General features: G+C 27.8%; 5 protein-coding genes and 2 pseudogenes across 6 annotated transcripts; all 7 read left to right on the top strand.

Annotated features, from left to right (window-relative positions):
• Positions 1 to 421: 421 nt before the first annotated feature.
• On the top strand, positions 422 to 2,909 carry LOC145753787 (2-Hydroxyacid oxidase 1-like). The gene is made up of 9 exons (XM_082570234.1): positions 422 to 578; positions 633 to 784; positions 866 to 981; positions 1,132 to 1,256; positions 1,572 to 1,738; positions 1,796 to 1,887; positions 2,012 to 2,170; positions 2,300 to 2,369; positions 2,444 to 2,909. The coding sequence occupies exons 1-9, from the start codon at positions 445 to 447 to the stop codon at positions 2,512 to 2,514; spliced, it is 1,086 nt and encodes a 361-aa protein (XP_082426360.1). The 5' UTR covers positions 422 to 444; the 3' UTR covers positions 2,515 to 2,909.
• A 186-nt stretch (positions 2,910 to 3,095) lies between these two features.
• Positions 3,096 to 5,061, top strand: LOC145752537 (2-Hydroxyacid oxidase 2-like). The gene is made up of 9 exons (XM_082568839.1): positions 3,096 to 3,229; positions 3,292 to 3,443; positions 3,524 to 3,639; positions 3,809 to 3,933; positions 4,125 to 4,288; positions 4,348 to 4,439; positions 4,564 to 4,722; positions 4,847 to 4,916; positions 4,991 to 5,061. The coding sequence occupies exons 1-9, from the start codon at positions 3,096 to 3,098 to the stop codon at positions 5,059 to 5,061; spliced, it is 1,083 nt and encodes a 360-aa protein (XP_082424965.1).
• A 581-nt stretch (positions 5,062 to 5,642) lies between these two features.
• LOC145752533 (2-Hydroxyacid oxidase 2-like) lies at positions 5,643 to 7,794 on the top strand (annotated as a pseudogene).
• A 1,761-nt stretch (positions 7,795 to 9,555) lies between these two features.
• On the top strand, positions 9,556 to 13,958 carry LOC145752530 (uncharacterized; annotated as a pseudogene). Its single transcript, XR_014283785.1, has 18 exons — positions 9,556 to 9,737; positions 9,799 to 9,950; positions 10,027 to 10,142; positions 10,247 to 10,383; positions 10,541 to 10,707; positions 10,767 to 10,844; positions 10,945 to 11,084; positions 11,365 to 11,434; positions 11,509 to 11,581; positions 11,924 to 12,082; positions 12,144 to 12,295; positions 12,392 to 12,557; positions 12,732 to 12,839; positions 13,014 to 13,180; positions 13,243 to 13,334; positions 13,422 to 13,580; positions 13,688 to 13,757; positions 13,824 to 13,958. The product of XR_014283785.1 is annotated as an uncharacterized LOC145752530 (transcript).
• Positions 13,959 to 14,279: 321 nt separating this feature from the next.
• On the top strand, positions 14,280 to 24,469 carry LOC145753783 (2-Hydroxyacid oxidase 1-like). The gene is made up of 12 exons (XM_082570230.1): positions 14,280 to 14,413; positions 14,477 to 14,628; positions 14,722 to 14,837; positions 15,016 to 15,140; positions 15,327 to 15,493; positions 15,551 to 15,642; positions 15,742 to 15,900; positions 22,373 to 22,442; positions 22,508 to 22,543; positions 23,989 to 24,149; positions 24,214 to 24,283; positions 24,349 to 24,469. Exons 1-12 carry the CDS (start codon positions 14,280 to 14,282, stop codon positions 24,423 to 24,425), a joined length of 1,359 nt encoding a protein of 452 aa, XP_082426356.1. The 3' UTR covers positions 24,426 to 24,469.
• Positions 18,515 to 20,989, top strand: LOC145752383 (2-Hydroxyacid oxidase 1-like). The gene is made up of 9 exons (XM_082568662.1): positions 18,515 to 18,648; positions 18,706 to 18,857; positions 18,965 to 19,080; positions 19,252 to 19,376; positions 19,632 to 19,798; positions 19,986 to 20,077; positions 20,196 to 20,354; positions 20,779 to 20,848; positions 20,913 to 20,989. The coding sequence occupies exons 1-9, from the start codon at positions 18,515 to 18,517 to the stop codon at positions 20,987 to 20,989; spliced, it is 1,092 nt and encodes a 363-aa protein (XP_082424788.1).
• LOC145753805 (2-Hydroxyacid oxidase 1-like) lies at positions 21,211 to 21,891 on the top strand. The gene is made up of 3 exons (XM_082570251.1): positions 21,211 to 21,344; positions 21,412 to 21,563; positions 21,785 to 21,891. The coding sequence occupies exons 1-3, from the start codon at positions 21,211 to 21,213 to the stop codon at positions 21,889 to 21,891; spliced, it is 393 nt and encodes a 130-aa protein (XP_082426377.1).
• Positions 24,470 to 24,813: the final 344 nt, after the last annotated feature.

Here is a 24,813-nt window from a genome sequence, read left to right as displayed (position 1 = left end):
ATAACTTGTATCTTTACGCTAGGTTTATTATTTTAATGCTTCTTAAATGAATATGTCTAAGAACATACTTTTTTTATTGAATTTAACAATGTAATTGATTTTTAGGTAGACCACAAAAACTTGCTTACTTTTAAGTTTATAATCATACAAGTCATGCTCTTTATGGTTGAAATAACATCCTAAGTTTAAGTTACAATTTTTACATTTGCAATATTTTGTAAGATATATAATATACCCAGTGGTTAAATTATTGAAGCATAAAAGCTTTTGGTATTAGTAATGCTTGTGCACTGCTGCAAAACAAAAAATTTTAGCAATTCTTTTTTTATGTTTGCATTAGTAATGCCTTAGGCATTATTTTGTTAAGGCGTTTAAACAAAATGTAAATAAATTAATTTTTTCTTAACAATATTATATTTACAGAGTTTATAATTTAATACAGTAATGTCTGTGCCTGTTTGTGTAAGTGATTTTAAGGAAATAGCTCAAACAAAACTTGATGAAAATGCTTGGTATTATTTTAGCAGTGGGTCTGAAAAAAATCAAACATTGAAGGATAATTGTGAAGCTTTTAAAAGGTTGGTTTAATTTTGTAAAAAATTGTATTTCACTAAAAAACTGTTATACTTTAGATATCGACTTAGACCAAGAGTATTGAATGATGTATCCATTGTTGACATGACAACCAAAGTGCTTGGTTCTACTTTAAGCTTTCCAGTCTGTGTAGCTCCAACTGCATTAACCCAACTGGGTAATTCTGAGGGCGATTCTGCCATAGCTAAAGGTACAACTTTTTGAAAAAACTATTTTTGGAATATCTGAAGCGGAAATAAAGTTTAATAAACTCAATTTTGTTTCATTTTAGCTGCTGGTGAATTAGGAATTGGTTTTACTTTAACTACATTTGCAACCACAAGTATAGAAGAAGTAAATAAATGTGCTTCAAGTACTATAAAATGGCTTCAACTTTATGTTCTAAAGGTAGTATAAACGTTTTAAAATTTAAAGATGTTGTCATTGTTTTTTTTTTGAGTAAAGCAGTATATTAATACTTGCTTTACAGCATTAATTATTTCACCAAATATGCATAGTTTAGTTTTAAACTAATTGTTTGTTGTGTTTTTTTTGTAGGATAGAAATTTCATCAGAAGTTTGGTTAAGAGAGCCGAGCAAAATGGTTTTACTGGTCTTTTTGTGACTGTTGATTCACCAACATTTAAGAATTTATACACACCCAAACTTTCTTCAGATGTTAAGTAATTGTTTAAAAAAAATTCACGCTTTTTAACTAATTTGATTAAGGTAAACATTTATATTGTTTGTTAAAAATAAGTTGATATTTGAAGTTATTTTTTTTTAATCAAACACAATATTTTTTATTTTAAAAGCCAACTTTATCACAATTGTTTAAAAAGTTGTAATATATGTTAATTGTATTGCATAAAAAGAGAACTAGACTATATGACTCTGTGGTTTTATTATAAAAAAATAAACTAACAAATATTGATTTTACTACTTAAACTGCTGTTGAAAAACATAATTTATATTACCTCCTAATATATAATTTTTAGAATGGCAAATTTTTGTGATGGTAGTTATGCAATCAATGAGGATAAAACTTTCCCTAAAGTATCAATAAATGTTCATTCTATGATTGACCCATCACTTAATTGGTCAGATATTGAGTGGTTGAAATCTGTTACTTCACTTCCTGTTGTATTGAAGGGAATTGTTACAGGTAAGTTTGTTTTTATTGACATAGAGTTAATATATGTAATACATCTTTTTCTTTAAGGTGAAATGGCAGAGTTGGCTGTGAAGCACAAAGTTGATGGAATTGTTGTTTCAAACCATGGTGGAAGACAATTAGATGGTGTTCCAGCTACGGTATGACTTCCAGAATTCATTTTTTAGTATTGTACAATTTTAAACAATGCAGTAACAGTATTTTTTACTGTAACAGTTTGTTTTGGAAATCTATTTGTAATTCAATTTCTTGATCTTTGTGCAGATTGATGCCCTTAGTGAAGTGGTTAAAGCTGTGAATGGAAGAATTGAGGTTTATGTTGATGGTGGGATTCGAACCGGGACTGATGTGCTCAAAGCCATTGCTCTTGGAGCTAAGACTGTGTTTGTGGGACGACCAGTTCTATGGGCTCTTGCTTATAATGTAAGTAAAGACTAATTGGTAACAAAATTTTTTTTTAACTAAAAATAGGATGCCATTGTTTTTGCACCGCCACTCTAAGTTGACTACAAAGTTTTTTTAGCAAATTTATTTTCCTATTTTTGTTTACAGGGTGAAGAAGGAGTTAAAGAAATGTTGACAATATTAAGAGAGGAATTCAAAACTGCCATGCAATTAATGGGTTAGTCATAAACTTATTTTTGTAGATTATAAATCGCCAAAAAATTTAACAGATTTTTTTTACATTATTTTCAGGTTGTACTTCTATAGCTGATTTGCAAAATGGAAAGAATTTAGTTGTCCATGAATCTTATTATAAAAAATAGTCTTAATATAAAGCTTATTTGTAATATTTTATACTTTAATACCTTATAGCATCAATATTAATATTGTTATCCAATTACAAATGTGATTGTTTTAATGTTAAAAAATATAATTGTTTTAAACTTAATTGAAAGTTCAATTTACTAGTGGTAAATTATGCAGTAAATTTTTCTTTAAGTGTAAAACCTGATAATTGTTTTTTTTTTAATATTTTGAAGTTGGTTTTCCTGTGCTTTTTTCCTGTGCGTAGTTAAGTGCATTCCTGAATTAAAAATTGTGGTGACTTTAACAGTTAAAGAAAAACCACAACTCATTTCATCTACAATAAAACATAATTTTTTTTTTATTTCTTTTAAATACTTGCCTAATTGATGATTTTAATTTTAGGTAAATATTCATAATCATTTTGTTATTATTTCTTGCATGTTTATTACTTAAGTTTCCTGTGCACTGTAAAGTTTGGTTCATAACTTGATTAATGATGTTGACATAACAAAATAAATGTCAAAAAATTACATTTCAAAATTTCAAAAAATTACATTACAAAATTTAACTCATTTGGTACAAGTTTAAACATTAAACAATGTCTTTTCCAACATGTGTTAAAGATTATAAAAAATTAGCTAAAGAAAAGTTAGAAGAAAATGTTTGGAATTATTTTGAAATTAAGTCTGATCAGGCACAAACTTTTAAAGACAATTGTCAAGCTTTTAAAAGGTGAGATTGTTTTCTTGTATGTATTTGTTTATATTGTTTAAACAAATTTGTTCATCTTTTAGATACAGACTTAGACCAAGGGTCTTGAATGATGTATCCACTGTTGACATGACAACCAATGTACTTGGTTCTACTTTAGATTTTCCTATTTGTGTGGCTCCAACTGCAATGAATAAATTAGCTCATCCTGATGGAGAAATTGCTGTTGCAAAAGGTTAAACATGCTGTAATTTTTTTTACTAAATAATTTTTGAACTTGCATTTTAAAGTTTTTTGCTTTTATTTTAAATGTAGCTGCTGGTGAATTAGAAATTGGGTACACTTGTGCTACCATGGCAACCACAAGTATGGAGGAAATTAATAAACATGCTTCAAAAACTATAAAATGGTTTCAACTGTACATTTTTAAGGTTGTTCATTTTTTAGGTTTATAAAATATACTTTTTTATCTTTTATTTGCGTAAAATATCCAACTTAACAGCTTTTCAATATTGTTCAATATTGTACTGATATTTTAGAATAATTTATTTGAAATTTTATTTACATTGTCATCGATTACCATTTTTGTTTTGTTTTAAGGATAGAAATTATGTCAGAAATTTGGTAAAAAACGTCGAACAGAATGGTTTTACTGGGCTTTTTGTGACGGTTGATTCACCTAATTTTAGGATTAGTAGAATAATAGACCTTCCTTTAAATATTAAGTAAATATATTTTGTTAATACTGGTGATATAATTAATTAAATAATGTAGATTACTAATGCGCAAATTGCTTCTTGTTAGAAGATTAACAATATAGCTAAAATTTAATAAATGTTGTTAGTTTTTCATTACATAGCAACATTTAGCCAAAAAAAGTTGCTATGTAATGACTTGCATTTAATTTATTGTTAAGTTTACCAAATTTCATGAATGGTGGTTGCACAACAAAGAAAAAAAGAGGTTTAATCGAATTGGAAAGTATACCTAGTATGCTTGACCCATCTGTTACTTGGTCAGATATTGAGTGGTTAAAATCAATTACTTCACTTCCTGTTGTATTGAAGGGAATTATTACAGGTAAGTTTATTTATATTTCTCTTATTGTTAATGTATTAAAAGATTATTCCCATTTCAAGGTGAAATGGCAGAGTTGGCTGTCAAACACAAAGTTGATGGAATTGTTGTCTCAAATCATGGTGGAAGACAATTAGATGGTGTTCCAGCTACGGTATAACTTTCAGAATTAATTTTTTAGTATTGTACAATTTTAAACAATGCAGTAACAGTATTTTTTACTGTAACAGTTTGTATTGGAAATCTATTTGTAATTTAATTTTTTGATTTTTTTACAGATTAATGCCCTTAGTGAAGTAGTTAAAGCTGTAAATGGAAGAATTGAGGTTTATGTTGATGGTGGGATTCGAACCGGGACTGATGTGCTTAAAGCTATTGCTCTTGGAGCTAAGACTGTGTTTGTGGGACGACCAGTTCTATGGGCTCTTGCTTATAATGTAAGTAAAAACAAATTGGTAACAAAAAAAATTATATAACTAAAAATAGGATACTAATGTTTTTGCACCGCCAGTCTAAATTAACCACAAAGATTTTTTAGCAAGTTTTTTATTTTTTTTACAGGGTGAAGAAGGAGTTAAAGAAATGTTAACAATGTTAAGAGAGGAATTCAAAACTGCCATGCAATTAATGGGTTAGTCATAAACTTATTTTTGTAGATTATAAATCGCCAAAAAATTTAACAGATTTTTTTTACATTATTTTCAGGTTGTACTTCTATAGCTGATTTGCAAAATGGAAAGAATTTAGTTGTCCATGAGTCTTATTATAAAAAATAGTCTTAATATAAAGCTTATTTGTAATATTTTATACTTTAATACCTTATAGCATCAATATTAATATTGTTATCCAATTACAAATGTGATTGTTTTAATGTTAAAAAATATAATTGTTTTAAACTTAATTGAAAGTTCAATTTACTAGTGGTAAATTATGCAGTAAATTTTTCTTTAAGTGTAAAATCTGATAATTGTTTTTTTTTTAATTTTTTGAAGTTGGTTTTCCTGTGCTTTTTTCCTGTGCGTAGTTAAGTGCATTCCTGAATTAAAAATTGTGGTGACTTTAACAGTTAAAGAAAAACCACAACTCATTTCATCTACAATAAAACATAATTTTTTTTTTATTTCTTTTAAATACTTGCCTAATTGATGATTTTAATTTTAGGTAAATATTCATAATCATTTTGTTATTATTTCTTGCATGTTTATTACTTAAGTTTCCTGTGCACTGTAAAGTTTGGTTCATAACTTGATTAATGATGTTGACATAACAAAATAAATGTCAAAAAATTACATTTCAAAATTTCAAAAAATTACATTACAAAATTTAACTCATTTGGTACAAGTTTAAACATTAAACAATGTCTTTTCCAACATGTGTTAAAGATTATAAAAAATTAGCTAAAGAAAAGTTAGAAGAAAATGTTTGGAATTATTTTGAAATTAAGTCTGATCAGGCACAAACTTTTAAAGACAATTGTCAAGCTTTTAAAAGGTGAGATTGTTTTCTTGTATGTATTTGTTTATATTGTTTAAACAAATTTGTTCATCTTTTAGATACAGACTTAGACCAAGGGTCTTGAATGATGTATCCACTGTTGACATGACAACCAATGTACTTGGTTCTACTTTAGATTTTCCTATTTGTGTAGCTCCAACTGCAATGAATAAATTAGCTCATCCTGATGGAGAAATTGCTGTTGCAAAAGGTTAAACATGCTGTAATTTTTTTTACTATTTAATTTTTGAACTTGCATTTTAAAGTTTTTTGCTTTTATTTTAAATGTAGCTGCTGGTGAATTAGAAATTGGGTACACTTGTGCTACCATGGCAACCACAAGTATGGAGGAAATTAATAAACATGCTTCAAAAACTATAAAATAGTTTCAACTGTACATTTTTAAGGTAGCTCATTTTTAGGTTTATAAAATATACTTTTTTTATCTTTTACTTGTGTAGAATATCCAACTTAACAGCTTTAACATAGGCTATTTTTGCAATACTGACTCATTCTTAGGTTTGCTTTATTATTTGAAGACATTTTTGCAAAGGTTATAATGTCGTATTAATATTATACATGTACTTTTTGTAATTATTTTTAATATGTGATATTATTTTATATAATTTGTTATTGATTACAAATGTATTGTTTAAAGGAAAGGGATTTTGTTAGAGATTTGGTTAAGAGAGCCAAACAAAATGGTTTTACTGGATTTTTTGTGACCGTTGATTCACCCAATTTTGGGACAAGTAGAATACTCGACTTACCTTTAAATATAAAGTAAATATGTTTTGTTAATACTGTACGTTCTTATAATTGTAAAGTGTGGGTTGCTGCTTTTTTTTAGTAAAAGGTAAGTTGCTTTATTTTGGTTGTTAATAATATTGATAAAATTTATTAATTGGGAATTGTTTTTAAGGCTTCATAAAAAATGTTGATAAAGATGTTGAGTTTTTATTTATTGGTTAACATTTATTAAATGTTGTTAAGTTTGCTGAACTTTGTTGAAAATGGCTACACATCAAATAAAGAAAAAAATGTATATAGGTTTAACAAAGGGTTAATAAAAATGATTGAAATGTATATAGGTTTAACAAAGGGTTAATAAAAATGATTCACTTAATTGGTCAGATATTGAGTGGTTGAAATCTATTACTTCACTTCCTGTTGTATTGAAGGGAATTGTTACTGGTAAGTTTATAAGTGTTTCTTTTAGGTATTGAACCTGAAATATTATTCCTATTTAAGGTGAAATGGCAGAGTTGGCTGTGAAGCACAAAGTTGATGGAATTGTTGTCTCAAATCATGGAGGAAGACAATTAGATGGTGTTCCAGCTACGGTATATGTATTTTTTTTTATATAAATTACCTTTGTGCTATTTACTTTTCTAATATTTATAGTTTTTCTTACAGATTGATGCCCTTGGTGAAGTGGTTCAAGCTGTAAATGGAAGAATTGAAGTCTATTTCGATGGTGGGATTCGAACCGGGACTGATCAAAGCCATTGCTCTTGGAGCTAAGACTGTGTTTGTGGGACAACCAGTTCTATGGGCTCTAGCTTATAATGTAAGTTAAGATTAAATAGTAATAAGATAAATAATATAACTGAAAAAAGTATTCTCCTTTGCCTATTGCTGTAACTTATTTATAAAGTTATGTTTTATTAAATCACTAATAAATATACAACTAATAAATGGCAACACATTGTTATTATTGCAAGCAGTTTGTTAATTTTGTAGAATCAGTCATACCTGCTATATAACTTATATAACAGAATTATTTTCTTATATTTGTTTACAGGGTGAAGAAGGAGTTAAAAATATGTTGACAATATTAAAACATGAATTTAAAACTGCCATGCAGCTTATGGGTAAATCATAAATACATTTTATAGATTATAACATGCAGAATGAAATAACAGTATTTAATTTTAGGTTGTACTTCTATAGCTGATTTGCAAAATGGAAAGAATTTAGTTGTCCATGAGTCTTATTATAAAAAAGAGTTTTAATATAAAACCTAGTTTTAATTTTTACTTATATACTATTAATACCTTATTGCATTATTATTTATATTGTATCTAATCACAAATGTTAAGGTCGTTTTCTATAACAAAATAAAGTTATTTTAACTCAATTGAAGTTCAAGTTATAAGTATTCATTTATGCAGTATATTTTGGTTGAGGGTGAAAGCTGTTAATTGTTTTTGTGCTGTGTTTACTTTAAGCTTTTTTTTTTTATCGGCAGCGTGGTATAGTGATAAGAACTCTTGCTACACTACCATGAGGTCGTGGGTTCAATCCCCACTGACCTCAAGCTGTAGCGCCCTTGAGTAAGGCGTTATAAAAGGTATAAACTCCTGCTGAGCCATCTTAATTAGCAGTATAATTATCGGGCAATTATAGTCTCTATAATATCCCAAACTGCCACAGGCAACTCGTGACTGGGTCGGAGTAACTGATGTTACTCTATGTTTAAGTCGCGCATTCGACTTTCCCACATCGAGGATAAAGATATATACAAAAAAAAAAAAAAAAAAAAAGCTTTTAAAAAATTTTCATAAGGTCACTTATTATTTGCACCAAGTTTTGTTGTTTATCAGTCTTTTCACAAAGCTCATTGTTAATGTTGGTATTTCAAAAATGATTTTTTAAATCATTACATTTACATAGAAAACAATTTTAAAAGTTTTTCTAAATACCTGGTGCGGCATTACGAAACTCGTTAAGTTAAATTTAACGATCTCGCTAATGCGTCAAAATTTAGCAAGCTATCTCGCTCGTTAACTAAATCGGTATTACGAAGCCACCTAGTTCGTTAAAAATGAGAGAGTGCAAAAGAAAGGATTTTGAGCTACGCAAAGTGACGTTCTTTACGTTTTTACACAATATTAAGGGCTACATCAAAGCGGCGATTACACCAAGGGGCGCTTTTATATTGTCGTTTTCATAATGACAGTAAAAACTTGTACGGTTATTATATTTTATGGTAAAAATGATGTTAAAACGCATTACTTGACAAAACAAAATATAGGTGTTTATACACTTGTATTTATTTAAAAAGTATAACATTTTGTCTCTAATAACTTTTAAAAATCCGTACTAGAAAGCCACGCTGAAAAATAAAACCATTTGTTAATTTTATAGTCCACACATACAAATACACTTTGTTAATATAAACTATTTTAAAATACATGTTTTACTTTACAACCATAAGGTTTGTTAAAAGATAAATTACACAAATTACCAATAGTTTAGTTAATAAATTTAAATACCAATATTTATAGATATTTTAAGGCATTTATTTAGCAATTTTAAAATATTTTTATAAATAACATATGAGTATCTATGTAACGCAAAAATATTTTCAATGTTTAACATAGCAAAAATCAAACCAAAATACTCGCTAAGTTAACGGACGGTATATTCTACTCGCTAAATTTTGTGCTTTCTCGCTCGTTAAAAGTGAAACTTTTTGTTTCGTTGCCGATTTTCTTGCTAAGTGACGTTCTCGCTCGCTAATGACGTTTAACTAACGAGATCGTTAACTTAACAAGTTTCGTAATGCCGCCCCTGTTTTGGTAATGGTTCACATGACAATTGTTTAACCATGCACTACAATATAGTTTAGAAGTGCCTTCTATGTAACCTTTCTATGCATTTTTCACTTTAGTTTCCATTGTACTGTTAAGTTTCGTTTATCACTTGATTGAATATTGTGGCTATTAGAATAAATATCAAAAAAGGATATTTTTATATTTTTTAAAGTTTACATTTGCTAAATCTGCTGATGTATTTGCTGCAAGTTTAAGCATTAAACAATGTCTTTGCCAATATGTGTTAATGATTATGAAAAATTAGCTGAAGCAAAGTTAAAAGAAAATGTTTGGAATTATTTTGCAAGTGGGGCTGATCAGGCACAAACATTAAAAGACAATTGTCAAGCTTATAAAAGGTATGATGTTTTTTGTATGTATTTGTTTTATTTTGTATAAACAATTCTGTTTATACAACAGATACCGACTTAGACCAAGGGTCTTGAATAATGTATCCACTGTTGACATGACAACCAAAGTGCTTGGTTCTACTTTAAGCTTTCCTGTTTGTGTAGCTCCAACTGCAGTAAATAAATTAGCTCATTGTGATGGAGAAATTGCTGTTGCAAAAGGTTAAAAGTGCGAAAATTAATTTAAACAAAATTAACCTATTTTTATGCCCTAACCTTATGTTTATTTTAATAATAGCTGCTGGTGACTTAGGACTTGGTTTTACTTTATCTACATTTGCAACCACAAGTATAGAAGAAGTTAATAAACATGCTCCAAAAACTATTAAATGGTTTCAAGTTTATATTTTTAAGGTAAAAAACCTTTATGTTGTTTTAAGTTAGTGTAGATTACAATTTTATTACAAAAAAACTGACTCCTTCAATCTATCTTTTAGTTAACATAAAGTTGTTTTTAGGATTTAAATTTAACTAAAGGTTTGGTAAAAAGAGCTGAACAAAATGGTTTTACTGGTCTTTCTGTAACTGTGGATTCTCCAACTTCTGGTCGCTTTGCACCCGAAGAAATGCCCCCACCTTTAGGGAAGGTTTATTTGTAACAAAAATATTCAATATGTTGAGAGTTTGTATATTTATCTGCGTAGTTTAATTTTAGTGGAAAAATACATTTTTTGTAATAAATCTCTAATTGTATTTAAATTCTATTTAGTAAAATCAAGTTTTAAATTCTAAATTTTTTTTTATTATTTTAGATTGGGAAATTTTGTTGAAAGTGGTTATACTATAAGAGAAAGTAAAACTTTTGATAAACTTGTAAAAAACAGAAAATATTTATTTGATTCATCTATTCATTGGTCTTCTATTGAGTGGTTGAAATCAATTAGTTCACTCCCTGTTGTATTAAAGGGAATTGTTACAGGTAAAAATTTGTGTATTTATTTTACTGTATTTGTGTCACAATTGCATTTTTACTTAAAGGTGAAATGGCAGAGTTAGCTGTGAAACACAAAGTTGATGGAATTGTTGTTTCAAATCATGGGGGAAGACAATTAGATGGTGTTCCAGCAACGGTATGAATTTTTTATATAAAATATCTAATGGTTCTAAATTTTCTGAAAATTTTTGTTGGCATTACAAATCGATGTTTTAACTGAAGTGGTTAAAACTGTGAATGGAAGAATTGAGGTTTATGTCGATGGTGGGATTCGAACCGGGACTGATGTGCTTAAAGCTATTGCTCTTGGAGCTAAGACTGTGTTTGTGGGACGACCAGTTCTATGGGCTCTTGCTTATAATGTAAGTAAAGACTTATTAGTAAAAAAAATATTATATAAGTAAGAATGTTTTAAGACTAATATTTCTGTTCAGTTACTAGCAGTAAATTTTTTTTTGTTGTTAATATTTTATAAAGTTATTGGTAAGTTCTGTGTTTCTTAAAATCACTTATAAATATCTAGTCATTAAAAGATAACACATTGTTGTTATGCAAACAAATTGTTGATTTTGTGAAACCAGTTTTACATTACCATGGTTTACATAGTAAATATTTTGTTTGGTAATTTATATTTGTTTACAGGGTGAAGAAGGAGTTAAAGAAATGCTAACAATATTGAGAGAGGAATTTAAAACTGCCATGCAGCTTATAGGTTAATGTTTACATGAAATTTAAAAAAAAATAGTTCAAAAATGATTTTACAATTTTCATTTACTTTAATTTTAGGTTGTACTTCCATTTCCGATTTACAAAATGGAAAGGATTTAGTTGTCCATGAGTCTTATTATAAATCCAATTTGTAAAGTGATTCTTATCTTTTAATATCTTCTTTTTTGTACAAATTAATTTAAAAAGGTTTTACTTAGGAATAATAATGTGCTTAAAATATTTGTTAGTATTTCTGTTCTAAATACAGTCTATTTTATTCAAGCATAAAACCTTTGTAGTTATCATAATGTAATATTCTGCAAGGTTGCTAAACAATGTTTCTGTTGAGTGCTGTTGTGTTTTAAAAGTGGCAGGTCTGACAAAGATGCAAAAAGAAAATAGATTGGTATTTAAACAATTTGCGCAGTTTTTGTTTACATAATATAAAGCTTTAAAAGAGTCCTTTCGTTTAAATATTTTTTCTTATTTAAAGACAATATTTAATCATTAACTTAGCTATGTCTGTACCAATATGTGTAAATGATTTTAAAGAAATAGCTAAAAATAAACTTGATGAAAATGCTTGGTATTACTATAGCCGAGGGGCTGATCAGGATTTAACAATAAAAGATAATTGTGAAGCTTTTAAAAGGTATGTTCATTATTTTTAAATCTCTTATTTATTTTTTTATCTAGTAAAGTTTGCATTTTAGATACCGACTTAGACCAAGGGTCTTGAATGATGTATCTACTGTTGACATGACAACCAAAGTACTTGGTTCTACCATAGATTTTCCCATTTGTGTAGCTCCAACTGCAGCTAATAAATTGGCTCATTCAGATGGGGAAAAGGCCGTTGCAAAAGGTTAAAAATGAAGACATTTGTTTTAAAAAAGTAACTTGTGTTTTGAATTTTTTTTGACAATATGCTTTGACCTTTTTATTTTCTTTCTAATTGTAGCTGCTGGTGAATTAGGAATTGGTTATACTTATTCAACAATGGCAACAACAAAGGTAAAAGAAATAGGCGAATCTGCTCCAAAATCAAGAAAATGGTTTCAACTCTACATTTTTAAGGTAAATTTTTATTTAAATTCATTGAATATACCTATTCACATTGTACTAGGGTAAATTTGCTATAATACCCAGTTTTAAGTTGCTGTACTTTTATCGATATTCAACATAATTGATTTTGAAGATATTACTTTTGAAGGTTTAAATATAAAAGTATTTTGGTTGTTATATTATTTTACTTAAATCTAATTTTAAATTCTTGGTTTAAAAGATAGAAAATTTGTCAGAGGGTTGGTAAAAAAAGCTGAACAAAATGGTTTTACCGGTCTTTTTGTGACAGTTGATTCTCCAGCTTTTGGGATTTCTAAACCAAGCGACCTACCTTTAAATATTGAGTAATTTTTTTATACTGTTAATGTAATTACCTGTAAATTAAAAATAACTGACTTATGTTTTGTAGTTAATGTCAAGTTTTTTTAATGTTATTAATATTGCTAATAACTCTTTGATAATGAGAGATAATTTTAAAAGCTATATTTTGTATGATTAATATTAATTATATTTTTTAGTTTGATGAATTTTGTTGATGGTGGTTACGCTTTAAAAGAAGAAAAAGATGTAACTGCAGTTACAGAAGGTTTAACTGCTTTGCTTGACCCATCTGTTACTTGGTCAGATATTGAGTGGTTAAAATCAATTACTTCACTTCCTGTTGTATTGAAGGGAATTGTTACAGGTAAGTTTACTTGTTTTTCTTTTAGAAATGATGTAAGATTAAAATATGATCTTTTCTTTAAGGTGAAATGGCAGAGTTGGCTGTGAAGCACAAAGTTGATGGAATTGTTGTCTCAAATCATAGTGGAAGACAATTAGATGGTGTTCCAGCCACGGTATAATTTTTACTTTGAACAATGCTGTTACTTTTTTGGACTACTAAAGCTTGTTTAAAATATTCAATACCTGACTTTTTTTTACAGATTGATGTGCTAACTGAAGTGGTTAAAGCTGTGAATGAAAGAATTGAGGTTTATGTCGATGGTGGGATTCGAACCGGGACTGATGTGCTCAAAGCCATTGCTCTTGGAGCTAAGACTGTGTTTGTGTGACGACCAGTTCTATGGGCTCTTGCTTATAATGTTAGTTATTTTAATAATAAAAATTCAGGGAATTTTTAATAATAAAAATTTATGCATGTTATTAGAAGTATATATATTTAAATTAGTTCTTTTAAATTTGTTCACAGGGTGAAGAAGGAGTTAAAGAAATGTTAACAATATCAAAGGAAGAATTCAAAACTGCCATGCAACTAATGGGTTAGACAAAATTTAAAGTTTAATTAAATTGCATAAGAATTTGTTAATTTACTTTGTTTATTTCAGGTTGTACTTCCATAGCTGATTTACAAAATGGGAAGAATTTGGTTGTCCATGAGTCTTATTACAAAGCTCATTTGTAGAATTTTAATTATGTTTAACATTTCAATATACTCATATTCTTTTATGTAATATTATAAAATAAGGATTTCAAAGTAAAATATTTAAAATTTACTTCTTGAGTTAAGAATGTGCTTTGTCATGCTAGTATGCAGTTGTGATATAAACAAAGGTTTAGTTTTTCAACCATGAAATTTGTTATTTTTGGTTATGCAAGATTGTGCATTTTTGCAAAACCAGTTTTAAGCAACTGTAAAATTAAAAATTTGTGGACTACCAAAACGAGTTTTTGTGTTAAGTATATGTAAAAAATAATAGGAGTGAAATTTTGAACCATGTGAAGTTTAAAAAATATCTAAATAATTTACTTCGTAGCTTAACTTATTAATATATAATATAGTTATGTCTGCACCAACATGTATAAGTGCTTTTGAGAAACTAGCTAAAGCAAAACTTAATAAAATTGCTTTGAGTTATTTTAACAGAGGGGCTGATCAAAATCAAACATTAAAATATAATTGTGAAGCTTTTAAAAGGTGTGTTCATTATTTTTAAATCACTTTTTTTAAATTCTTTTACTAGGTAAAGTTTATATTTAGGTACAGACTTAGACCAAGGGTCTTGAATGATGTATCTACTGTTGACATGACAACCAAAGTGCTTGGTTCTACTTTAAGCTTTCCCATTTGTGTAGCTCCAACTGCAGCTAATAAATTGGCTCATCCTGATGGAGAAATTGCTGTTGCGAAAGGTTAAAAATGCTAAAACTTTATTGCAAAAAATTAGTTTAAATTTTAAAGCTTTTTTGACTTTACGCTCCAACCAGATGTTTTATTTAATGTAGCTGCTGGTCAATTAGGAATTGGTTACACTTGTGCTTCAATGTCAAACACAAGAATAGAGGATACTACTAAACATGCTCCAAAGACAATAAAATGGTTTCAACTGTATATTTTTAAGGTAGATTTACCGTAGAGTACATTTTGCAATACTGAAAGTTATTACTGTGAAAAGATTAAATATTGAACCAGCATTCTTAAACCAATTTACTTATTTATTATATATGCATTTTTTTAGTTAGGATTTCTGTTGGTATTTATTTTACTAGTCATTAATTACAAATATTTTTTGTATGAAGGATAGAAATTTAGTCAGAAATTTGATTAAAAGGGCCGAACAGAATGGTTTTACTGCACTTTTTTTGACAGTTGATTCTCCAACTTTTGGGCTTTTTAGGCCAATGGACCTAACTCCAAATATTGAGTAAATATGTTTTTGTTTTTTTTGTGAATCTGGTTTAACTGTAAAATGTATTTTCATGACTGTTGTTTATACAAATGACAGTGCTGAATTTTAATAGATGATAAAAGCTTTACATATTTATTAAAAACAAGTTTTGTGTAAATGTTAAAATTTTATTTAATAAATATCACTAGAAATATTATTTAGTTTGCAGAATTTTGTTGATGCTGGATACACATTGAAAAAAGGAGATGATGTTGCTGGATTTCATAAAAATTTAACTTTTATGATTGACCCATCAGTGACTTGGTCAGATGTTGAGTGGTTGAAATCAATTACTTCACTTCCTGTTGTATTGAAGGGAATCATTACAGGTAAATTTATGTGTATATATCTTAAGGTATTTGTTTTAAAATAGGATTTTTTGTAAGGTGAAATGGCAGAGTTGGCTGTGAAGCACAAAGTTGATGGAATTGTTGTCTCAAATCATGGAGGAAGACAATTAGATGGTGTTCCAGCTACTGTATGCATTTTTTTTAAACTAAAATTAATGTTTAACAATTTTAAACAATTCAATTTTTTACTGCATGAAGTTGTTTTGAATTTTTTGATTTTTTTACAGATTAATGTTCTAGCTGAAGTGGTTAAAGCTGTGAATGGGAGAATTGAGGTTTATGTTGATGGTGGGATTCGAACCGGGACTGATGTGCTAAAAGCTATTGCTCTTGGAGCTAAGACTGTGTTTGTGGGACGACCAGTTCTATGGGCTCTTGCTTATAATGTAAGTTATTTTTTAGCATGTTACAGTGTTATACTATATTTGGTATATTTAAAGAACTGTTACTTTTAATAAAGGGTGAAGAAGGAGTTAAAGAAATGTTAAGAATATTGAGGGAGGAATTTAAAACTGCCATGCAACTAATGGGTTTGTGATAAAAAAAGTTGTATAAGATACACTTTAAAACAAATGATATAAAAGTTATAATTATGTTTCAGGTTGTACTTCCATAGCTGATCTACAAAATGGAAAGAATTTAGTTGTCCATGAGTCTTATTACAAAGCCCATTTGTAACCTTGTTTTCATTTATATATTATAGGGGCATCATTAATTTTGTTCTCTTACAAAGTTGTTTTTAAATCATTTTCTCCATACAATTAAGTTATTTTTGACTCGGTTAAAAGTTTAAATTACAAATGTTTATTCATGCAATAAAAATTCATACAAGAATGTGTTAACTTATTCTAAAAGTCTTATTAATCATTGTAAGTTTCTAGCAGAGACTAAAGTACAGGCATTTAATTATATATGTTATTTTTTATAATTTTAAAAGTTATTGTTTGTTTTTGTGTTTTTTAAACTTATCTATAAATGTTTTAGCATGGGCAGCACTTTGTTTATTATTGCAAGTAGTTTGTTGATTTTGTAAAACTATTTAAAGTGGACCATAGAGTTTATAAGGAAAACATTTTGTTTGTTTTTTATTTTTGTTTGGCATAGCTAGGAAATACGAAAAAGAAACTTCAAAAGTAAAATGTTAGAGCATTTATGGTCTAAATATCCTTTTTTCTACTTTACCTTTTAATTCACTTGTTAAACTAACTTGCAGGTAGTTAATTAATAACATAGTTATGTCTGTGCCAATATGTGTAAGTGATTTCGAGAAAATAGCTAAAACAAAGTTGGATAAAAAAGTTTGGTGTTACTTTAGTAATGTTGCTGGTCAAAATCAAACTGTAAAATATAATTGTAAAGCTTTTAAAAGGTGTGTTCATTATTTTTGATGGTCCCTTTCTCATTTTTTTACTAAGTAAAGTCTGTACTTCTGGTACCGACTTAGACCAAGAGTATTAAATGATGTATCTACTGTTGACATAACAACCAAAGTACTTGGTTCTACCATAAGTTTCCCAGTTTGTGTAGCTTCAACTGCATTAAATCAGTTAGCTCATCCTGATGGTGAAGTTGCTGTTGCAAATGGTATAACATATATGTTAATTTTTATTTTTTTTAAGTTCAAGTATTAAATGTTTCAAAATTTTTTGATAATATGCCATTTTTTTGGTTTACTTTTAGCTGCTGGTGAATTAGATATTGGTTTTACTTATGCCACTATTGCATCAACAAGTGTTAATGAACTTGGTAAATATGCTTCAAGTACAATAAAATGGTTTCAACTGTATATTTTTAAGGTAAAACATTTGTACATTCTTATCATTATTTAGTAACTTTCAAATGCCAAATATGATTAGAATTCACAACCAAACTTTACAAATTAAAATAAGTTTATAAATATTTTTGTATTAACATTATTTGTCAAAAACTAAGTATAAGTTTGTTGTTTAAAGAACAGAAATTTTGTCAGAGATTTGGTGAGAAGAGCCGAACAAAATGGTTTTACTGGACTTTTTATAACAGTTGAATCTCCTAATTTTGGGCTTTCACCACCAGTTGATTTAAATTCAAATATTAAGTAATTGTGTCTTTTAATATTACTCTAGCCTTATGATAAATAGAAGTTAAATAAATAAATTTTACTGGTTACTGTTTTTTGAAAAGGGCAAATTGTTTTTTTAGATGCTTATTGTTTTGGGCAAATTGTTTTTTTTAGATGCTTATGACATTTAAAGAATTGTTTTAATAAAATATTTCATTCATTGAACTAATGTAACATAATTTGTTTAGTTTAGTGAATTTTGTTGAATGTGGTTACACATCAATGAAGGGATATGATGTTGATGCAATTACAGAAAGTTTAACTTCTATGCTTGATCCATCACTTAATTGGTAAGATATTGAGTGGTTGAAATCAATTACTTCACTCCCTATTGTATTAAAACTCCCTATTGTATTGTTTTTTAACTAAAGTAATTGATAATTGTTGTGTTTTTAAATAAGTAAATTAAAAAAGAAATATTGAATGTTAAATTTTAGAACACTTGTGGTCTGAATTTTTGTGAATAAATATATGATTAATATATTAAAAGATAAATTTAAATTTAGTTAACATTTAAAAAGTTTGTATCTTAAAAATAAAACTGAAATTTAAAGTATAAAACTTGATTTACTTTTGTTAAAGATTGTACTTTTATAGTTAATTTACAAAGTGGAAAAAACTTAGTTTTTTATAAATCTTAAGTTTTTCCACTACATTTATCTAAATATTTGCATTCCTTACAAATACGTTTGTTTAAATTGCTGTTAAAATTAACTTAGTCATAAATCATTAATATTGCTACATTTTTGTTTGTTAATACATTAAGTTTATGATCAATAATGCAATAATAAACACAAACTATTGTACTGTTTGGAAGGTAGACTTTGTAGATAAATGTTAGTCACGTTTTGATTTAAATTATTAATAATAGTAGTATTAATTGAGCTTTACACTCAGTTATGTCTGTGCCAGTTTGTGTAAGTGATTTTGAGAAAATAGCTAAAACAAAACTTGATGAGAATGTTTGGTATTATTTTAACAGAGGGGCTGATCAATATCAAACATTAAAAGATAACTGTGAAGCTTTTAAAAGGTTAGTTTTATTTTAATTAGAATTTATATTTCCACTAAAAAACATTTTTACTTTTAGATACCGACTTAGACCAAGGATCTTGAATGATGTTTCCACTGTTGACATGACAACCAAAGTACTTGGTTCTACTTTAAACTTTCCTGTTTGTGTAGCTCCAACTGCATTAAATAAAATGGCTCATAGTGATGGAGAATCTGCATCAGCAAGAGGTTAATATTAGAAAATTAATTTCATAAAAACATACAAGTTTTCTAATTCTTTATTAATTTTTATCTTATTATATGCTTTAACTCTAATGTTTTTTGCCTTATTTTAGCTGCTGGTGAACTGGGAGTTGGTTATACTTTATCAACGATGGCAAGTACAAGCTTGGAGCAGTTACACAACAATGCTCCTAATACTATAAAATGGTTTCAACTGTATATTTGTAAGGTAAAAAACAGCATCATAAATGTTGTTTTAATTGTATAAAGCTAAAATATGCTAAAATACCTCATTTTTATTGTTAAAATTAATCACAGAGGTAAAAATTGTACTATTAATTAATTAAGTTTTATTTTTTGACATTTTAACCTGGTAATAACTTGATTTTGTTTTTTAAAGGATCGAAATTTAACAATCAATTTAATGAAACGAGCTGAACAAAATGGGTTTACTGGATTTTTGGTGACAGTTGATTCTAATGTGTTTGGAATATGTAGAGCAACAACTTTACCATCACATATTGAGTAATGGGCATATTTTTTTACAACCATAACAAAATTATTTGCTTAATGATAAAATACACAAAATTACATTTCTTTTTATTTAAATAAAAATACTGTATTTAAAGTCTTATGTAACCTTATAAATCTATTACAAAAATTTAATTATTGAATAACTGTATTAGCATGGAGAACTTTCGTGACAATTATTTGTATAAAGGGTCTTATGTGAAGTAATAAATGCATGACAAAACTTTAATTATTACTTATTTGACCTAGCATGGAGAACTTTCGTGATAGTGGGTACTCAGTAAAGAATGGACAATCTGTTATGAAGCCAAGAAGTACTTTGCTAACAATGATTGACCCATCACTTAATTGGTCAGATATTGAGTGGTTGAAATCAATTACTTCACTTCCTGTTGTATTAAAAGGAATTGTAACTGGTAGATTACTATAATTTTATTTACTTAATGTGTACGATATTTTAAGATCCATTTTTTTAAACCATTGTTTAATAATGGTAATATTTAAATTATAGCATTAGGTATAAATTTTAAATGTTTAACAGTGAAAATAAGATTAAAACATTTTCATTGAAAAGTACTTTCAAAATATAAACTTTACATAAAGGTGAAATGGCAGAGTTGGCTGTAAAGCACAAAGTTGATGGAATTGTTGTCTCAAACCATGGTGGAAGACAATTAGATAGTGTTCCAGCTACAGTAAGTACTTAAATTTGTTTCATTTAATACTTAAAAATGAAATTAAATATTAGTTTTTTTATTAGGTATTCACAACTTAATTTTTAGTTGGTATGTAATGTTATAAATTTACTTACAGATTGATGCCCTTAGTGAAGTAGTTAAAGCTGTAAATGGAAGAATTGAGGTTTATGTCGATGGTGGGATTCGAACCGGGACTGATGTGCTCAAAGCTATTGCTCTTGGGGCTAAGACTGTGTTTGTGGGACGACCAGTTCTATGGGCTCTCACTTATAATGTAAGTACTACACTAGTTTAAAATGGGTATAAAACTCATTTTAGATTGTAATTCTTAGCTGTGTAAATTTTTTGGTTAGCCTTTGTTACATACTAAGTCACTATCTTAGGTTGGATATTGAGTTACTTTTGTTTATATATCGTGTTGTAAATTTTTAAAGACATCCATATTTTTTATAGATTTATTATATTTCGGCTTTTGCGCATTTTTGACAGTAAATAATAATATATGCAATAAATATTACAATAATGCGATGGGAAAAAATGACAACATCTATTAAATGATTTAAGACATACCATAAGTTATAATGTTTACGTTAAGATTTTAAGTAAGTTATGGCATGGTCGCCAAACTCATATTGAAAACAGGAAATAGTTTGCGACAGATTAATAATTGTTTTTTAATAATTCATGCTTGTTTATAGGGTGAACAAGGAGTTAAAGATATGTTAACAATATTAAGGGAGGAATTTAAAACTGCTATGCAGCTAATGGGTTAGTCATAACATTTAGTTTACTAGGCATAATTATATAACAACATTTAAATGTTGTGTTTTAGGTTGTACTTCTATAGCTGATTTACAAAATGGAAAGAATTTAGTTGTCCATGAGTCTTATTATAAAGCTCATTTATAAACTTGTACATACAATAATTTTATGGTTAATTTAGAGATAGTTAAATTACTTTAAATTATATATTTATGCTTTGTTTAAAAAAGGAAATAAAACCTTTAAAATAAAAAGTTTGAAGTAATGTAGAACCAGCTTTAAAAACATTTAAAAACTTTGTAAACATTAGTGTTAAAGAAAAAATTGAAAAAAAAAAACATAGCATAGGTTATAGTTTAATAAAGGTAATGTCCAAGCTAGTTTGTTTAAATGATTTTAAGACAATAGCTTTTAATAAATTGGACAATAATGCTCGGGATTATTATAAAAATGGGGCAGACAGGGAACGAACATTAGAAGATAACTGTCAAACTTATAAAAGGTGAGTTGTGTTATACAAAATATGATTTTTATTTTACTTTGTTAAATAAAATGTTTTTTTACATAAGATATCGACTTAGACCAAAGGTCTTGAATGATGTATCCACCGTTGACATGACAACTAAAGTGCTTGGTTCTACTTTAAGCTTTCCCATTTGTGTAGCTCCAACTGCAATGAATAAAATGGCTTATCCAGATGGAGAGATTGCTGTTGCAAAAGGTTAGATTTTGTCATTTTTTTAAACATTTTTTTTGTCACCCTATCAGAGTTGTTATTGTCGATGACCCATTTGTCGATGAGCCAGAGTTGTTATTGTTTTCAGTAATTATTTTTTTACGATTCAAATGCAATTTATTGTTTTATAATAATAAAGTTAACAATTATTGTATAAACTGTTGTTTTAAACTACTATCTTAATTTAATTCTTTTTTCTGTATTAGCTGCTGGTGAATTAGGAATTGCTTTTACTTTTGCTTCCTTGGCAACATCAAGTTTAGAAGAAATAAATGAATTTGCTCCTAAAACTTTAAAATGGTTTCAACTTTAAAAAATGTAAAAAAAAATAAAAAAAATAAAGGGAATTGTTACAGGTAAGTTTAATATTCTTATTAGGAATTGTATATAAAATTCTACTTAAATTTAAGGTGAAATGGCAGAGTTAGCTGTGGAGCACAAAGTTGATGGAATTGTTGTCTCAAATCATGGAGGAAGACAATTAGATGGTGTTCCAGCAACGGTAAATATTTTTTATATGAAATTTTTTTTATTGTGTTTAATTTTCTGATATTTCTTGTTGGCATTACAAATCGATGTTTCAACTGAAGTGGTTCAAGCTGTAAATGGGAGAATTGAGGTCTATGTCGATGGTGGGATTCGAACCGGGACTGATGTGCTTAAAGCTATTGCTCTTGGAGCTAAGACTGTGTTTGTGGGACGACCAGTTTTATGGGCTCTTGCTTATAATGTAAGTAGCTGTATGGCTATAATTTAAAGTTATTGTATTGATATTATTCTTTATTTGTTTACAGGGTGAAGAAGGAGTTAAAGATATGTTGACAATATTGAGAGATGAATTTAAAACTGCCATGCAGCTTATGGGTATCTATTTTGTTTTTTTTGATCCAATACATTTTGAGATCCTAACAGCACTACTTTAATTTTAGGTTGTACTTCTATAGCTGATTTACAAAGTGGAAAGAATTTAGTTGTCCATGAATCTTATTATAAATGCCAGTTATAAACACATAGAGTTGTTTAGAACCGCCAGTTAATGTTAAACTGTAACTTGATATTTTTTATATTGCAAACTTCTAATTCACTTTGTTTGCATATTTTTTCAATTTTGTTTATGTTAAAATAAGCAAATTTATTTCTTACATGTTATAATTATTGTTGGATATTTTTAGTTTAAATGTTATAAAAAATGTTGCAAATTGCCTCAATATTTGTGTATTATATGCCCTATTTTATGATTCATGTTGCAATATTTGTATGATATAGTTTTTTATTGAATATGTTGTTCTCATGCAGGTGTATAGGGTTTAAAACTAATTGTAATTAAATATAATGAAAAATTTTAAACAAAAATCTTTAGAGATTGTAATTCAAAAGAACTTATACCAAGATGCAACCTAAAACAACTACAGTGTATTGGTAGGTCAATTTTGTTATGTCATTTTTTTATTACTGTACATGCTAAATATTACCACAATTCTAAGTTCAAATCAGTTTTATTTCAGTATAAACTAAATACAGTTTAATGATCATGCTTTATTATACAACGGCCTTGTATTTTATGTTCTTTAACCAAACACATTGCTTTGTAGGCCTCATCAAGAGGAAAATACTGTAAAGGTGGTGGAATAATCTAAACAAAGGCAAAAATAGGTAAGTAACAACGAAAATTAAATGGCTTAAAGTAATTGTGAATTATATAGTAAAAATATAAATTTATTAAAAATGTTTTCTTAAAATATTTAGAATAACTTTAGGATCATTGAGTTACATGTTATCAATTTGGCTTAGTATTAAGATATTTAATTAGGTAAATTTATCATACATTTTTACTACTTTAATTAAATATCTTACTTTTTTAGTTTCCACAAGTTTTACAAGGTCTCTTAACATTTCTGGGTGACCGGTAAGGACTCTCTTGAAGGTGCGGTGACCGTGTACCATCTTAGGTAAAGAAAATGTGCCAGCACCTCCAAATAAACCCAACATGATCATAGTGCTTCCCTGTGGTAAGTAATGTTGTTAGTTAAGTAGTAAGAACAATTTTTTATGTTAATATGCTTTAATTTTTAAAATTTTTGTTGTTAGTTAAGTACATAGGATACCATTTTAAAAATCTGCTATGAACTTATGCAAAATAACTTTTACTTAAAGAGTTAATTTTAAATACAAAAATAATATTACCATAAGTTACAAAATATTCATAAATATCAGGGTATAGAGTAGACTAAAAATGTAAAACATAATCTAAATTTATTGCATACTGTAAAAATCTTAAGATGCCTTGTCATGCTTAACCAATCAAATCATGGAGGAAGACAATTAGATGGTGTTCCAGCAACGGTAAATATTTTTTATATGAAATTTTTTTTATTGTGTTTAATTTTCTGATATTTCTTGTTGGCATTACAAATCGATGTTTCAACTGAAGTGGTTCAAGCTGTAAATGGGAGAATTGAGGTCTATGTCGATGGTGGGATTCGAACCGGGACTGATGTGCTTAAAGCTATTGCTCTTGGAGCTAAGACTGTGTTTGTGGGACGACCAGTTTTATGGGCTCTTGCTTATAATGTAAGTAGCTGTATGGCTATAATTTAAAGTTATTGTATTGATATTATTCTTTATTTGTTTACAGGGTGAAGAAGGAGTTAAAGATATGTTGACAATATTGAGAGATGAATTTAAAACTGCCATGCAGCTTATGGGTATCTATTTTGTTTTTTTTGATCCAATACATTTTGAGATCCTAACAGCACTACTTTAATTTTAGGTTGTACTTCTATAGCTGATTTACAAAGTGGAAAGAATTTAGTTGTCCATGAATCTTATTATAAATGCCAGTTATAAACACATAGAGTTGTTTAGAACCGCCAGTTAATGTTAAACTGTAACTTGATATTTTTTATATTGCAAACTTCTAATTCACTTTGTTTGCATATTTTTTCAATTTTGTTTATGTTAAAATAAGCAAATTTATTTCTTACATGTTATAATTATTGTTGGATATTTTTAGTTTAAATGTTATAAAAAATGTTGCAAATTGCCTCAATATTTGTGTATTATATGCCCTATTTTATGATTCATGTTGCAATATTTGTATGATATAGTTTTTTATTGAATATGTTGTTCTCATGCAGGTGTATAGGGTTTAAAACTAATTGTAATTAAATATAATGAAAAATTTTAAACAAAAATCTTTAGAGATTGTAATTCAAAAGAACTTATACCAAGATGC

Source organism: Corella eumyota, chromosome 5, assembly GCF_963082875.1.
Source record: "Corella eumyota chromosome 5, kaCorEumy4.1, whole genome shotgun sequence".
Classification (NCBI taxonomy): Eukaryota; Metazoa; Chordata; class Ascidiacea; order Phlebobranchia; family Corellidae; genus Corella; species Corella eumyota.
This window is presented reverse-complemented; position numbering and strand designations above follow the sequence as displayed.

Bases quoted from the DNA above. Each gene is read 5' to 3' on its own strand.
- LOC145752537 (XM_082568839.1), top strand. From the start codon at position 3,096: ATGTCTTTTCCAACATGTGTTAAAGATTATAAAAAATTAGCTAAAGAA. The intron at 4,440-4,563 runs GTATAACTTTCA...ATTTTTTTACAG, and splicing joins TAGATGGTGTTCCAGCTACG to ATTAATGCCCTTAGTGAAGT. The intron at 4,917-4,990 runs GTTAGTCATAAA...CATTATTTTCAG, and splicing joins AACTGCCATGCAATTAATGG to GTTGTACTTCTATAGCTGAT.
- LOC145753805 (XM_082570251.1), top strand. From the start codon at position 21,211: ATGTCCAAGCTAGTTTGTTTAAATGATTTTAAGACAATAGCTTTTAAT. The intron at 21,345-21,411 runs GTGAGTTGTGTT...TTTTTACATAAG, and splicing joins AACTGTCAAACTTATAAAAG to ATATCGACTTAGACCAAAGG. The intron at 21,564-21,784 runs GTTAGATTTTGT...TTTCTGTATTAG, and splicing joins AGAGATTGCTGTTGCAAAAG to CTGCTGGTGAATTAGGAATT.
- LOC145752383 (XM_082568662.1), top strand. From the start codon at position 18,515: ATGTCTGTGCCAGTTTGTGTAAGTGATTTTGAGAAAATAGCTAAAACA. The intron at 19,081-19,251 runs GTAAAAAACAGC...TGTTTTTTAAAG, and splicing joins TTCAACTGTATATTTGTAAG to GATCGAAATTTAACAATCAA. The intron at 19,799-19,985 runs GTAGATTACTAT...CTTTACATAAAG, and splicing joins ATTAAAAGGAATTGTAACTG to GTGAAATGGCAGAGTTGGCT.
- LOC145753783 (XM_082570230.1), top strand. From the start codon at position 14,280: ATGTCTGCACCAACATGTATAAGTGCTTTTGAGAAACTAGCTAAAGCA. The intron at 14,629-14,721 runs GTTAAAAATGCT...TATTTAATGTAG, and splicing joins AGAAATTGCTGTTGCGAAAG to CTGCTGGTCAATTAGGAATT. The intron at 14,838-15,015 runs GTAGATTTACCG...TTTTGTATGAAG, and splicing joins TTCAACTGTATATTTTTAAG to GATAGAAATTTAGTCAGAAA.
- LOC145753787 (XM_082570234.1), top strand. From the start codon at position 445: ATGTCTGTGCCTGTTTGTGTAAGTGATTTTAAGGAAATAGCTCAAACA. The intron at 579-632 runs GTTGGTTTAATT...GTTATACTTTAG, and splicing joins AATTGTGAAGCTTTTAAAAG to ATATCGACTTAGACCAAGAG. The intron at 2,370-2,443 runs GTTAGTCATAAA...CATTATTTTCAG, and splicing joins AACTGCCATGCAATTAATGG to GTTGTACTTCTATAGCTGAT.